Source organism: Myripristis murdjan, chromosome 18 (genome assembly GCF_902150065.1).
Source record: "Myripristis murdjan chromosome 18, fMyrMur1.1, whole genome shotgun sequence".
In the NCBI taxonomy this organism is placed as follows: domain Eukaryota; kingdom Metazoa; phylum Chordata; class Actinopteri; order Holocentriformes; family Holocentridae; genus Myripristis; species Myripristis murdjan.
The window spans coordinates 1990449-2006006 of NC_043997.1; the positions used below are offsets into that span (position 1 = coordinate 1990449).

General features: G+C 45.0%; 2 protein-coding genes across 2 annotated transcripts; one reads left to right on the plus strand and one right to left on the minus strand.

Annotated features, from left to right (window-relative positions):
* Positions 1–78: 78 nt before the first annotated feature.
* On the minus strand, positions 79–6041 carry LOC115376699 (membrane-spanning 4-domains subfamily A member 12-like). The gene is made up of 7 exons (XM_030076457.1): positions 5851–6041; positions 4690–4800; positions 3627–3683; positions 3133–3270; positions 712–825; positions 467–550; positions 79–306 (listed from the first exon to the last, which is right to left on the minus strand). The coding sequence occupies exons 1-7, from the start codon at positions 5986–5988 to the stop codon at positions 223–225; spliced, it is 726 nt and encodes a 241-aa protein (XP_029932317.1). The 5' UTR covers positions 5989–6041; the 3' UTR covers positions 79–222.
* A 2200-nt stretch (positions 6042–8241) lies between these two features.
* On the plus strand, positions 8242–13725 carry LOC115376967 (uncharacterized). Its single transcript, XM_030076820.1, has 4 exons — positions 8242–8311; positions 8790–9143; positions 11096–11210; positions 13458–13725. The coding sequence occupies exons 1-4, from the start codon at positions 8242–8244 to the stop codon at positions 13723–13725; spliced, it is 807 nt and encodes a 268-aa protein (XP_029932680.1).
* The last annotated feature ends 1833 nt before the right edge of the window (positions 13726–15558 follow it).

The following is a 15558-nucleotide window of genomic DNA, read 5'->3' on the forward strand; positions in this document are numbered from 1 at the left end:
CGGGCTGTCGGGCCTAAAGTTCGGCTAATTAGTCGGGTCGGGTAGGGCCTCGGGCTGGCCCAGTCGGGCCCGGTTCGGGTCGGGTCTTAATTTTCAGGCCCGATGAGAACTCTGATTCTGGTCAATGCAGTCTGTAATCCATTATTTCTAAATGCAGCTGTGTCCTGAAGCTGTGACATCATCCGTGTTTCTGATCAGCAAAGCTCTTTAACCAGTGGCAGGTCAGCCGACAGTGGTGGTGTATGCTGGAGGCTCGCCCAGATCAGCAGCTCCTCGCTTCTCTGGTTCTTTAGGAAGCTCCATGGTCTGCAAAACAATATATCATCTATAACAACACATCAACTATAAAACAACACATCATCTGCAAATAAACACATCTGTATAGCAACACATCATCTGCAAATCAACACATCATCTGTGCAACAACACATCTGCAAAATTCACGACTGCGCAGATCTACACCAACCTGGTAGATGACGGCTGAAGTGGGCGGAGCCTGCATGTTTGCTGGGAGGCCTGAAGGTAAGTTGTTGCTCACAATGAACTCCGACTGCAAGACATGAAAGTTAAAGAGCCTCAAGCTGCTGCTGTCATGAGAAACTTCTCATTTCTCCAAATTTCCTCATCATGAAATTTATCTTCTTTTCAGACGGAGAACAAAGGGAAATGTCAGAGTTTAAAATCTGCTGGCATGTCGCGTGGCCGACTCACCTGGGTGTTGGAGTGGCTTTTAGCTTTACAGATTTCCACGGCGACAGTGATGGCCACGATGAACTCCAGCAGGGAGAAAATACCCAACACGACTGACAAGGCCAGTGACAGAGTCTGGAGGAAGACAGGAAGCTGCAGTCAGACTTCTACCACGGCCAGGAGAGACACCAGACTGATTATTACTAATCCAGGACACTGATAACTGATATATAGGGCCAATCAGGGGCAGAAATCCCATTTCATTACTGGTGGGGACAATAAACAGCAAAATTTCAGAGTAATTCCCGGAGGGGACATGAAAAAATTGCTGTCTGGCACGATTGCACCTCCCTCTTTCTCTCTTATGCTCCTTTGAAACTTTCTGTACAGCGTTGAGCCCTCAGCGTGTTCATATGTTTTAAATAATGCTATTAAAAGCAATAATCGTCTAACCAAATTTATTTGCTCACTGTTATAATTTCCACTACAGTCCATCAAAGGAGCTTTACAAGAACAAGAAACTCAAAATAAGCTCTAAAACAAGAGGAAATACCTTGAATAATCCAACTACATCAAACTATTCTTCAAAAAACAGATTTATTGTAGTGTCAACAAAAAACAAAGCAAGATATGGCATCAAATAGTGACATACAGTATACACTATATTACCAAAAGTATTCGCTCACCCATTCAAATGATCAGAATCAGGTGTCCTAATCACTTGGCCTGGCCACAGGTGTATAAAATCAAGCACTCAGGCATGCAGACTGTGAAACAAGACATTTGTGAAAGAATGGGCCGCTCTCAGGAGCTCAGTGAATTCCAGCGTGGAACTGTCATAGGATGCCACCTGTGCAACAAATCCAGTCGTGAAATTTCCTCGCTCCTAAATATTCCACAGTCAACTGTCAGCTCTATTATAACAAAATGGAAGCGTTTGGGAACAACAGCAACTCAGCCACGAAGTGGTAGGCCACGTAAAGTGACGGAGAGGGGTCAGCGGATGCTGAAGCGCATAGTGCAAAGAGGTCGCCGACTTTCTGCACAGTCAATTGCTACAGAGCTACAAACTTCATGTGACCTTCAGATTAGCCCAAGTACAGTACGCAGAGAGCTTCATGGAATGGGTTTCCATGGCCGAGCAGCTGCAGCCAAGCCACACATCACCAAGTGCAATGCAAAGCGTCGGATGCAATGGTGTAAAGCACGCCGCCACTGGCCTCTAGAGCAGTGGAGACGCGTTCTCTGGAGTGATGAATCACGCTTTTCCATCTGGCAATCTGATGGACAAGTCTGGGTTTGGAGGTTGCCAGGAGAACGGTACATTTCAGACTGCATTGTGCCGACTGTGAAATTTGGTGGAGGAGGAATTATGGTGTGGGGTTGTTTTTCAGGAGCTGGGCTTGGCCCCTTAGTTCCAGTGAAAGGAACTTTGAATGCTTCAGGATACCAAAACATTTTGGACAATTCCATGCTCCCAACCTTGTGGGAACAGTTTGGAGCGGGCCCCTTCCTCTTCCAACATGACTGTGCACCAGTGCACAAAGCAAGGTCCATAAAGACATGGATGACAGAGTCTGGTGTGGATGAACTTGACTGGCCTGCACAGAGTCCTGACCTGAACCCGATAGAACACCTTTGGGATGAATTAGAGCGGAGACTGAGAGCCAGGCCTTCTCGACCAACATCAGTGTGTGACCTCACCAATGCGCTTTTGGAAGAATGGTCAAAAATTCCTATAAACACTCTCCTCAACCTTGTGGACAGTCTTCCCAGAAGAGTTGAAGCTGTAATAGCTGCAAAAGGTGGACCGACATCATATTGAACTCTATGGGTTAGGAATGGGATGGCACTTCAGTTCATAGTATGAGTAAAGGCAGGTGAGCGAATACTTTTGGTAATATAGTGTATGTTTGAGCTCTACACTGTCCCTTTTAGATCAAATATGAAAATGAAATGAAACTATGCGACATAATAATACCATTTAAAATGCAAAAAAATAGATATCTATCAAACTCAAAATATCAGTGGAGTGGTCTTGTCCCCCCACCCCCTCCCAGGATTTCTGCCTATGGAGCCAATATTCATTTCTGCTCAACTTGAAAATTGCAGTGTCAAAGTTTCAAGTGTTAAAAGCCAACACAAACCTTGTTTCAGACTAACAAATGATTAATTAACATTATAATAGTGAAAATTGCAATAAAAACATTAGAAAAAGGAAAAAGTCCACATAATCATTTGAAAATCTGAAAAAGTCTTTTGGAGCCACAGAGATCAGAGCAACAGTGTTGCTCTGCCATAAAAGATTTTGAGTTTCATCCCCCTTTAAATGTGATTTTTTCCCCCAGACAGAACCACTGCGCTCATCAACAACAAACTGCCGTAGTAAATTCGTGGCAGAGGAAACCGTTTCAATGTTTGAAACCTGATGAAATGTCCTACCTGCCAATTATGATCGTTATCGAATGCAAAGAAAAAGAAAGAAATCATGAGGATCCCAGTGACGTCCATAAAGTGGAGGATGACGGCGACAACAGAGGGCAGGGTAGCAATGATGCTGAGGGTCAGGGCGGCGTTCACCTGCCGGGCAGAGCGACACCACCTGACGTTAGCCAACCATGTTGCAATAAAGCTTTTGATAGCTGTTTTCAGTTTGTCTGTGTAAACTGTGTCAGTCCCTATCAAATAAACCATGAATAAAATAATAAAACAGACATGAAAGACAGGGCATGACCTGTAGCTGAAGGCCTTAGGGCTCAGATTCGAACCCGGTGAGGTGGTCGACCTCCACCAGGTGAACCACCGGGGCGCCTGACACCTCGTGCCACTGACTATGTCCTGAAAATGATTTTGTTAATAGTGCGGGAGTCCCGGGTGTGCAGGAGGTGTCGGTGTCTCTGTTTCAGTGATGAGGGACAGGAAGTGGGCGTACTGACCTTGCAGCGGTCCATGGACCTGGTGGCAGCCACCGTCAGAGAGCCTGCCAGGATGTACTGCAGGACACACACATTCAGCACCGTCAGCATCACCTCACTCATACCATCATTATTACTGTTACCAGTCAAAGTGAATCTGCTACCCGTTACTGAATCATATGAAACCAGACGACCTGAGGAATCTCTTGGTACTGGCAGGTCATGCTGGGCCGCCAGCAAGGCGGCTAAGTATGACTGCAAAGTGTCTCAATGAAAATGGGTTCTCTGGGCAGCCACGGCTCTCCCCTTTGCAGACACGCCCACCTTCTGCTAATCCCATGCAGTTTGAGCCACAAAGCCTGCAGTCCACATGTGTTCTTGTGGCCTGTTGTAAAATGGTGTGTGTGTGCAGACTGGGGCCTAAACTTGGAGCTGCATCAGTTGGCTTTGACTGGAAAGCTGAGACTCTTGTGGATTCAATGAGCCACATTTGATTCCTGTGTGATGATGTTGGCCCCCATAGCAGCCATTTCACTGCAGGCAGAGACTTTTGTCAAACTGGATGTCACTGGAGAAAACGACCTCTAGTGACCTCTAGGAGAATCACAGCCTCATCAGACTTTACAGACACAAACTAGAGAGCGAGGCTGTTCAGAGGAGCTCTGCTTCTCCAGCTGGACTGACAGCAAGGGCCAGTTTCTGGCACATTTCCAAAACACAACACTCAACATCCAATCAACTAAAAAAGCAGCTCTTAAAGAAATCTGAAAATGTCAGTTTTGAAAGTTTTTGGCACCAAATCAAAGCCCGAATTTTTCTGTGGTGTTCCTCAGGGTCTGGTGATCAATTCTCCGGGGGTCAAACATGGTTAAATGTTGTACCAAAACTGTGTAACAAATGGTATCAACCCAAAAATTACTGCAACAACTTATGGCACATAACTGAACATGGGAATGGCCTCATATACTTCCATCATAATGTTCTAACCCTTATACACTGCAAATAAACCAAAAACTAAACATGTACCTAATGAAAACACAGTGTTTCTTTCAGATTTATGACTAGAATAACTTGACAGACTCACAAACACGGGTCCCCACACGAAGATGAAGGTGAACACGGCGATCGTTTTTGGGAGGATCACCATCCCGATCCCAAAGAGGAGGACCAGCAGGCCGATCATGATCTGCACCGTCTACAGGGACAATAAAATACAACAACAATATTATTGATAACAGTTACACCTTTCATAGAATTTCAAAGAAGTAAAATAAATCAGTAGGAAAGAGGGAATTTTTAGTCACAAGCAGGTTTCACACAGAGAGGTGGATTCAAGACACTCCGTGTGAAAAGCTTGAAATAACACAATAAAATGTATAAACTCAATTTCACATAAAAATACGGAAGAAGTAAGAGGCGTAAAGGAAATATAATTAAGATTAAGAAAAATAGACAGATAAAATATAAGATAAATAAGATACAAATAAAGATGAAGAAAATAAAAAGTTAGAAGAAACTGATTTAATTTCTTGAGTGTGGACAACAATAATAATAATACTGATAAGCATTTTCTAAAAATCCATGTGAATTTCACACACATTGGTGAAGAGGCTGCAGAGCACAAACTCAACAGAAACACTGAACATCAGACACACACACACACAGTTGTGTGTCATTCTTTTTTTTTTTTTTTTTTTTAATAAACATTAGCTTATAAACGTCAGTAAAACTGATAATCGATCAGGCTGCAGGGGACAAGAAATAAAACCCTGGCAGGAGTGGGAAAAGTGGGCGTGGCCAAAGATCACGTAGGAAAAGTGTTTTACACAAATCTAATAAAAAAAAAAAAAAATAGAATAAAAAAAATCTCCCTGATCTTTAGGCTGCTGTTTGATTCTCCCACTGGCTGCTGTGCAAGGCAACTTAATTTGTGCTTTACACAGACCAACACAGGCAACACGAGCAATAAAAATAAATTGAATTACAATTAAAAAGATTTCAATTATATTTTTAAAAATATCAAACTAAATGAGACCAGTCGAACAGGAGAGTAAAAGTTATAGTGCACTGTAAAGTTTTAACCAAAAGCCTCAAAGTTCATTTAACAAAAGGCAGCAGCCGGGATTTAACGGAGCAAATGATGAATTTTGTAATTATGCAGCTGAGATAAACAAAAACAGAACTTATTAAAAACCAATAGTGTGTGTGTGTGTGTGTGTGTGTGTGTGTGTGTGTGTGTCCTCACCCCCAGTGCCAGCAACCGTCTCTGTCTGGCGCCCTGGGGGCCCAGCGGCGGGCACCCCTGGGCCCCCGGGGCTGAAGGGTTCACCTGGGTGATGACCGTCACGCCGGCCAGCGAGGAAGACGCCACCGACGCAGACATGATGAGCAGAGACGAAGCCGCTCTGCTTCCTCGCTGCTTTTCTCTTAACGAGTAACCCGAGTCTGAGAGGGAAAAGATCCCAGCAGGACGTTTCTATTGCAGCTCTAAGGAAACCCCACCCATGCAGGAAAACAACAGCCACACTTCTCGGAAACCAGTTCACACTTCCAATGCATCAACATGGCGAATGGCCAGGGTTACATGCCGACTTATTAAGCACCCGTTTCTCATTAGTTGTGCACGAGTTGCGTAACCCCACAGATTTACATAGAACCACCACAGCATTCTAGACGCCACAGGAAGCATTTGGGGCGTCAAATCCGGCAGACCTGACCGGGTGGGCGCGGCACCTGTAGTCATCAAGCTGGTGCCGTGGCCGGCCCGCCTGATGCTGACCGGTGGCTTTTTTTTTTATGCAAACAAGATTTTGTCCATATAAAAAGTATTTTTCCAAAAAAGGTATTTGTGCAGGTGTTGGCGCCCCTGCTCTGGGAGGGGCGCGTCTCGCCGCCAGAGGGGCACCGGTAGCGGCCGTTATCGCTTGGAAGTTCTCACCGTGCGAGAACTTGTTCTTATTTTGTTGGTGCCCTTTGATTTGTGAGACTCAGCAGAGTTTGTGATTTTTGCTTTTCTCTGTGAGAGCTGGAGATCACTGCTGACAGCAGACAGCTGATCAAACTGGAAAGCCTCTGGACAGAAAGGCTCCTACAAATGGTTTCTAACCTGCAGTAGATAATGAGTGATGGCAGTCAGTGGAGAAAACTCTCCCATGTTTTAAACTCCCACATGAGTCTGGAGACGAGGAGACGGAGGGTTTTCCTCCAGTCAGTCACCGTTTACCTGATGAATCTGTTTTCTGGTTTGCAGGTCAGATGAAGAAACAGGATGCAGATCCAGCAGAAAAACCTCGTTGGAGTCGACTTGATGCAGTGAAAGTTGTTGTTACTGTTGTTATTGCTGTTGTTGTTGTTGTTGCTGTTGTTGCTGCTGTTGTTGCTGTTGCTGCTGTTGTTGTTGTTTGTGTGAGAAAACGAAGAGCATGGTCTGTGTGTGATGCCGGATGTTTGTGTGATGCTGTTGCATTTGGGTGTAATGTCGCTGCAGGTACGTGTTTCTGATGCTGCTGCAGGTGTGTGTGATGCTGCAGGTGTGTGATGCTGCTGCAGGTGTGTGTGTGATGCTGCAGGTGTGTGTGATGCTGCTGCAGGTGTGTGTGATGCTGCAGGTGTGTGATGCTGCTGCAGGTGTGTGTGTGATGCTGCAGGTGTGTGTGATGCTGCTGCAGGTGTGTGTGATGCTGCTGCAGGTGTGTGATGCTGCAGGTGTGTGTGATGCTTCAGGTGTGTGTGTCAGGGTCCTCATGTACAAAGTTATTTTGCCATGCTGTTTATCTGAACCTCCAGCTGCAGTGTCTCTGCTTCAGTCGTGTGTTTTGAACAGACTTTATCGGCACCGTCTACCTGGACAGGTGTGAGCTGACGAGACGCCTGATTCTTTAAATCCGTCCTCACTTCCTGTCTTCTTCTGGGTTTTTTATTCAAAAAAGTTACAGAACAAGTTGAGACTGATTCATCTCATGAGGTTTTGTAGCACCTTCAGACTATCGGTGTGTGTGTGTGTGTGTGTGTGTCCTGCTGTATTCACTGTATTTATACGTGTGTGTTAACAAATGAGGGTCACATTCCAGTGATGTAAAACACTTTGTAGTGCTGTTTTCAGATTTATGCAATAAAAACTTTTAACTATTTATTGATCGCTTGACTGATTGATTGATTAGTAGTAGCAGTTTGCTGTTATGCACGTGGTGAACAAACAGACTGCAGGTTTGTTTCTCTGCTGAAGTGAATCTAAAATTTGCTAATCTCAATCTGCTGACAACTGCTCTTCCAGAACAAAAAAAAAAAACACGCCTGCTGCCCTGGCGACTGTCCCGGGGTAAGCCCCTCCCTGGAAAGCTAGAGAGAAAATCAGACTGCCTGATCTTACAGCAACAATGAAAAACACTGAAACTGTTGCCCTGACAGCTGTCCCAGGTGATGTGTGTTTGTGTGTGTGTGTGTGTGTGTGTGTGTGTGTGTGTGTGTGTGTGGGCATTCAGCTGTCTGAAGTCATTGTTCTTCCTTTCCTTCCTTTCTTTTTCCAAATACTTTTGGGTATTCATGCAAGGTTTCAATCTCTGGTCACTCTCCACAGTTTGAGGAAAAGTTTTCTACAGTCTAACGAACGTTTTCAAAGAGGAGCAACTTCACCGACATGGCTCATGTTAAATCGGTATCAATACTTCTGATCATCACATGGTTCCTGCCTGTGCTTTCTGCTGAAGGTGAGCTCATTATGGGATGTAGTCTGTGTGATGGAAATGCTTCAAAACTCTCTTATGACTCTGAATGACAGTTTTAAATCGTCCCCACCGGCTGGCTGCCCGGCTTCTTCTGACGTAAAACTCACTTTGGATTTCTTTAGAATCTCTGAATTTGGGGAAGTCAGAGGAGCTGTGGTTCCTCAGTTGTCCCAGTGTATGTGTGTGTGTGTGTGTGTGAGAGAGAGTCCTTCTCTTATAAGTTTCATTTTTATCTTGTGGTGATGCAAACATAGCACATGATGGATGTTCTCTGCACGTACAAATGACTTGTGCTTATTTGTGAACGGGGCTGATGTTCAAACTGATGAGCCGACGGCTTCTGAGCGTTTGAGGATCCATTTGAAGTTTGAACTGACAAAAAGTGGAATTTTTAAAAATTTTTTGAAGATCTGTGTTGTTAACTTTTCTGTTCTGGGTTTGTTTTTCCATCGTCCTTTAGCCCTGAATCTGAAAGTTCAACCTGGAGACGATGTCACTCTGAGCTGTCAGGCTCCTGATGTCAACATTGAAGCAGCAGAGTGGAGCAGAACTGACCTGAAAAAAGAAGAATATGTCTTCTTCTACCAAGACGGGCACATTGACTCAGTCAAACAGCATCCATCTTTTAAGAACCGGGTGGAGGTGAAAGACAAAGAGATGAAGAACGGCAACCTGTCTGTGATTCTGAAGAACGTGACGAAGAACGACAGTGGAACATACGAGTGTCGCTTTAAAACAGAAAATGTGGAAAGCAACATTACTGAAGCCAAGCCCACCAGCACCATCGAGCTGGAGGTTGTGGATCCAGATCCAGGTGAGTTCAGTGGCTGCAGGTTGAATCTGAACAGTTTGACTGGGTTTTATTGAAGCTTTCTAGCATAGTTTCAGTAGCAGGACCACACCTAGGGATGGCGAAAATGGAAAATTTCCTTGGTCGACCACCGGGCCTCATTAATCGGTTTATTTCGGTTAACCGAGAATATTATTTGACTGTCTGTAAACCATAAAAGAATAACCGCAACAAATAGAAGCTAGCAGAGCTAGCACCGGCGCCATTGTCTTGCCCCAGATGCATACCACTACGTCCGCGACCGACATGAGCTTGGCTCGTTTCTCCCATAGATGTCTATAATATCTATGTGATATTATAGACATCCCATTGTAATATAATATAATTATTAAAGATATCTATGGTTTCTCCGGTCTGTCTCTACCGAGCTGAGCTCTGTGCGTAATGACGTAATCGAAGCCTGGCAGAGCGTCCCGTCGCCATGGTTACCGTATTAAACTGTATGTGGGCGCAAGAGCAACTTCTCGGCGTTCAGGAACAGTTGGAATTTTGCGATTGGTCAAACCTTACGGTAGTTACGGTATTTACAATCTGACATGAGCATTTGTGTCGGCGACGACACGTTCGGACTTAAAGGGTTTTTAACCGACAACATTATTCGGTTAAAGTTCAAACGGTCAACAACCGGTCAAATGGCCACCGGTTAGCATCCCTAATAGTCAGAATAGGGCTTCAGAAATGACTTTTGCTGACATGTCTGGGTAAAAGCTGACAACCTATTTTTTCTGTTAGAGGGGACCCATAAAAGACTTTTTAGGGTGGTTGTCATGTTGAATTTCTTTTCTTGTGACTTTTAGAGCCCTTTAATCCTTTTAGTCTTAAGGTATTTGGCTGTTTGTGCATGATTTTCATTTTCTGTTTACAAAACCCATTTAAAATGTTTTACCATAGTAAAGTTTGGTATCTTTTTTTTCAGCATATCATCACCTATATGACCCAGCCATTATTTTTGTCATTTTGTCATACTGTATCAACATATTGGACCCAAAAAACACAAAAAACTAAAAATCAGATTTGAAAATACAGGGTTTTTTTTTTTTACTGGTAAAAGGCAGAAAGATGCTTACTAAATTATTTTGAAGGTTGGAAATATAAACATAGGTTGCCTATGTGAACACAGAATGGCCAAATTTAAATAACATCAATGATGCATCCATCCATCCATCTTCTGCCACTTATCCGGGGTCGGGTCGCGGGGGCAGCAGTCTAAGCAGGGACACCCAGACTTCCCTCTCCCCAGACACTTCTGCCAGCTCCTCAGGAGGAACCCCAAGGCGTTCCCAAGTCAGCCGAGAGAGATAGTCCCTCCAGCGTGTCCTGGGTCTTCCCCGGGGCCTCCTCCCGGTGGGGCATGCCCGGAACACCTCCCCAGGGAGGTAGTTACGGTATTTACAATCTGACATGCGCATTTGTGTCGGCGACGACACGTTCGGACTTAAAGGGTTTTTAACCGACAAGATTATTCGGTTAAAGTTCAAGCGGTCAACAACCGGTCAAAGGCCACCGGTTAGCATCCCTAACCACACCACAACTACACTTCTTCTGGCACTGCTTAAATTCTCCTAACCCTGTCCCCCTCTGTCACGCTCGTATCCTGCGCCCCTCCCTCCCACCCTGTTCTCTCTTCCTTCTCCTCTCCCGTCCTCGTAGGGTCCTGAGGGCGTTTGTCGTGCCCGGGAGCCGCGGCAGATTCCCTAAGAAGCAGCAGAACTACAAGATCTTCAATCAAGTTCACAATTCACTTTGCAATAAATCGCTCAAACGTGTCTTGTTGTTGGTGTGGTCCTTGCTAGTGAACTGATGGTGAAGAGACACTGAAAAGGAATCTGAGATATCAAGTTTGAATTCAGCAAAGACGGAGGGTTTTCTTCCAGTCAGTCACCGTTTACCTGATGAATCTGTTTTCTGCTTTTCAGGTGCGACGGAGGAACAGGATGAAAGTCCAGCAGAGGAAACAGCTCGGCTGGGTCAACACGATGAAACGAATGTTGTTGTGATTGTTATTGTTGTTGTTGTTATTGTTGTTGTTTTGTGTGTTGTTCCCCCTGTTGTTTGTATGATGAAACAAGGAGAATGTTGTGAGAGTCATGCTGGATCTCATTTTGCAACAGCTGTGGGTGGGGCTCTTGCACAATGTGTGTGATGCTTCTGCAGGTGTGTGTGATGCTTTTGCAGGTGTGTGATGCTGCAGGTGTGTGTGATGCTGCAGGTGTGTGTAATGCTGCAGGTGTGGCGTGATGCTGCAGGTGTGTGTGTGATGCTGCAGGTGTGTGTGATGCTGCAGGTGTGTGTGTGATGCTGCAGGTGTGTTTGTGATGCTGCAGGTGTGTGTGTGATGCTGCAGGTGTGTGTGATGCTGCAGGTGTGTGTAATGCTGCAGGTGTGTGTGTGATGCTGCAGGTGTGTGTGTAATGCTGCAGGTGTGTGTGTGATGCTGCTGCAGGTGTGTGTGTGATGCTGCTGCAGGTGTGTGTGTCAGGGTCCTCATGTACAAAGTTATTCTGCGATGCTGTTTATCTGAGCCTCCAGCTGCAGCGTCTCTGCTTCAGTCATGTATTTTGAACAGACTTTATCGGCACCGTCTACCTGGACAGGTGTGAGCTGACGAGCTGCCTGATTCTTTAAATCCGTCCTCACTTCCTGTCTTCTTCTGGGTTTTTTATTCAAAAAAGTTACAGAACAAGTTGAGACTGATTGATCTCATGAGGTTTAGTAGCACCTTCAAGCTATTGGTGTGTGTGTGTGTGTGTGTGTGTGTGTGTGTGTGTGTGTGTGTGTGTGTGTGCCCTGGTGTATTTACTGTATTTAAACGTGTGTGTTAACAAATGAAGGTCATGTTCCAGTGATGGAGGCTGGGATTCTTCCTGTGTATCTGAAGTTTTTCATGACTTTGCTGTTCATTCATTTATTTTGTAAAACATTTTGTAACACTGTTTTCAGATTTATGCAATAAAAACTTTTAACTACGTATTGATTGACTGATTGATTGATTGAGTGATTGATTGATTATTAGTAGCAGTTTGCTGTTATGCGCGCGTGGTGAACAGACTGCAGGTTTGTTTCTCTGCTGAAGTGAATCTAAAATTTGTTAATCTCAATCTGCTGACAACTTCTCTTCCAAAACCAAAAAAAAAAAAAAAAAGAAAAAAAAAAAAAGAAAAACACTCCTGCTGCCCTGGCAACTGTCTCAGGGTGTGTGCGTGCGTGCATGCGTGTTTGTGTGAATTTTCCAGGCAGTAAACATGAACTCAGGTCTGAAATGCAGGAACTTTAAATATCAAAGTGTGGTTCACCTTTATTTATTTACTTGTTTATTTATTATTTATTATCTATATATTACATCGTAGGTTAATATACATTCACACTGTTTTTCAGACTGGAGGGGAAGGGGTGATTCCTTAAGAGGCCAAATCAAGTCGGTTAGTTCCTGAATCCCAGTACCGGGCGTCGGGTTCTGCCACTTGGTTCTTGGTTCTCAGGGTTTCATGCTAACTCTCCTTATATATGCAATCATGTATATACTTAATTCCATCTGTATATTTCATTTTCATATTCATTCATCTATATTTTTAGTTTTTAGTCGTTATAGTCTTTATTGTATATGCTTAGCCTTTATTCTATTTTATTTAACTTTATTATATGTTTCTACTGTTGCTGCTGGAACACCAGAATTTCCCTGGTTGGGATCAATAAAGTACGCCTACCTACCTACCTACCTACCTGCATTTAAAAAAAAAAAAAAAAAAAAAACACAAAACAAAGGCGTTTTGTTCATTGAGCAGCTGAGTTTTGTTGCGTCACAGACAAACAGCACACTTTGTCATTCAGGTGAAAGCTGACCTTTCACCCTGAAAAACAGATTCTGAAAATATGTCATGCATCCAGAAATCCATTCAGCCCAGTGGAAACATATAATACTGGTTATGATGGGTGTTGGATGTGCATGTCCATAAGAAAGATAACATGTCCATAAGAAACATAAATATCAACATCCAACTCAAAAGTCCTTTACATTAATCCACAGGCAACAATAGAACTCAAAAACAGCAATGCATTGTAATCAAAAGGACAACAAGCTTGATTGCACCCTTGGCCAGGAAGGTGGACAACTCCTGACTTGGGGCCAAAGATTTTGCCGGGTTGGTGATGATGGTCATCTTGACCTGGCCAGAGGCTGGGGGCCGGTGTTGGAACTGTACTAAGTACCCCTACGTTAAGGTGGAAATTATCCTGGGGTCTAGTGTGTGAGCAGCCAGGTAACTGAGCTGCTGCCCCCAGACTTCAGCGCCTAGCCCCCCAGCCTCCAGACGCCTTGGAGGGTCAACGCTCAGATTCCGAGACCCGGGGCACTCAGGGACGCGAAAATCATGAGAGGCCACTGAGCAGACCAGTGGGTTCACCTCTGCTGACCACTGGAATAGGATTGAGAATGAGGATGTTGCCGGGGGGCAGCAGAGGAGCTTCTGGGCCCACTGAGGACCGACACATCCCTATGAAGGTCCGACAGCTACTGCCTGGTTTGCCTGGCTTGAGCAGTCCGCTCTAGTGCCTCCACAGCGGCTGACCCAAACAGCTTGCCTGGCTCCACCAGAATCGTATGGAGAACTCTTCTACACACCCCTGCCTGCACCAAGGTAGACATCAGGTGCCCCAGTTCCCTTGACATGAGTGCAAAAGCCTGCAGCGAAGCATCACCCAGACTCTGAACAGAAGCCTGCTGGTGCCTGCTGCAGACAGGCTGAAAGGGCAAGTATAAGGTGAGAAAGGGAGTTACCAGTGCAGCCCATACGTGCGGTGGTATCTTTAGCCTTACACAGTAACACTGAGGCTGGGGACACCTAGCGTCCAGCCTCAGCACCTCATCAGGTGCAACTATGAGGGAGGCAATTGCCGGGTCAATAGCTGGTATGCGGCTGAGACCATACTTAGATAGATTCAGACATTCATCCGAAGGAAGAACAATAAGGGAAGCGGGTGGATTGCATAGAAAGAAAGCACTGTCTGGAGCTGAACCCATGTGTGGAACATCAATCTGCAAATGGGCCAGGGCCATGCAATTGATCGCCCCTATGGAGTTATCCGACATGGCCTGTAAGGAACCCTAGGGTGATGAGCGGGATGCTGACCCCGAGCCCCACAAGGCCCCATCATCCCCAGAGACATTTAACTGGTTTGTGGAAGAAGACACTGAGAGAGTATCGTCCTGAGGAGATGGAAACTCCAGTGGAGATTCAGGCAACTCTAGCTCCTCCACACCAGCAGTGGGCTGAGGGCCAGAAGAAGCGACTTCATGAGAGCTGGTCCACTCTGGAGGAGAGACCTCGGCTTTTAGATTTCTTCCTGGAGGATGCGCTCTCGATCTCCACGACTAAGAGCTTGGGGCTGCTTGGTTGAGTTGGAAGCAGCAGATCCATGGGTGGAACCTCTGTAGTGCCCAGCAGGTGCTCCACCTCTGCCAGCCTTTCTGCTCTTATCGCCCATCCTATCAAACTACAATTCATGCATGGGTCCTCTGAGAGAACCTCCTTGTAATGCTCGAGGCCAAGGCAAGAGGGGCAGAGGTCATGGCCATCCTGCAGAGGGACCATCCAGGTACCACAATAATGCGGGGACAACATAACAGAAGTAAGCCACAATAGCTTACACTGGGAGCAGGAGCGAGAGCACTGCCTTCACAAATGACAGCCAACAAGAAAAACAGAAAGGTCAGGTTTAGCGAATGTGCCACTGCTGACAGGTTAGACAGAAGGAAGAGAGAGAGAGAAAAAAAAAACCACAACAAAAAAAGCTGCCGCCAGTATTCACCATATCACTGAGGCGATTCGGTGTTGTGTTGTCCTTGTGGGGGAAAAAATATTTGTCTTTCTGATGGTAGGGTGTACATGCTGTTAAATGTGCATCTTTTGTGTAGTTTGACTGCAAAACATTCAAAACCGAAACTAGAAAGAAAATCCGACTGCCTGATCCTACATGTCAGGAGAGAGCAACACTGAAAAACAGTGAAAAGCTTAGTCTGTCACAACCTGTTGCCCTGGCAGCTGTCCCAGGATGTGTGTGTGTGTGTGTGTGTGTGTGTGTGTGTGTGTGTGTGTGTGTGTGTGTGTGTGTGTGTGTGTGTGTAGGCGTTCAGTTTGCCTGTCTGAAGTCTTTTTCCTTTCAAATACTTTTGGATATTCATGCGAGGTTTGATTCTCTGGTCACTGACTTGTAATTTTTTGTTTGTTTGTTTGTTTTGTTACCATTTTTACGCTTCTGTGTTTTCTTTTTGGTAATTTGTTTGATGGCTCTTCTTGCTCTTCTTTGTCTCATTATCTTTTTTCATTTTTGAGTAATTTTGGGGTAATTCATCTGTTAATTTAGACTTATGATCTTTTCACGC

What these genes read in the sequence shown, in the direction of transcription:
- LOC115376699 (XM_030076457.1), bottom strand. Translation starts at nt 5,988, where the DNA reads ATGTCTGCGTCGGTGGCGTCTTCCTCGCTGGCCGGCGTGACGGTCATC. An exon ending in GACGGTTGCTGGCACTGGGG is followed by an intron (nt 4,801 to 5,850) that starts GTGAGGACACAC and finishes TTGTCCCTGTAG; the next exon opens with ACGGTGCAGATCATGATCGG. An exon ending in CTTCAGCCGTCATCTACCAG is followed by an intron (nt 307 to 466) that starts GTTGGTGTAGAT and finishes ATTGTTTTGCAG; the next exon opens with ACCATGGAGCTTCCTAAAGA.
- LOC115376967 (XM_030076820.1), top strand. Translation starts at nt 8,242, where the DNA reads ATGGCTCATGTTAAATCGGTATCAATACTTCTGATCATCACATGGTTC. An exon ending in GCCTGTGCTTTCTGCTGAAG is followed by an intron (nt 8,312 to 8,789) that starts GTGAGCTCATTA and finishes ATCGTCCTTTAG; the next exon opens with CCCTGAATCTGAAAGTTCAA. An exon ending in GGTTGTGGATCCAGATCCAG is followed by an intron (nt 9,144 to 11,095) that starts GTGAGTTCAGTG and finishes TCTGCTTTTCAG; the next exon opens with GTGCGACGGAGGAACAGGAT.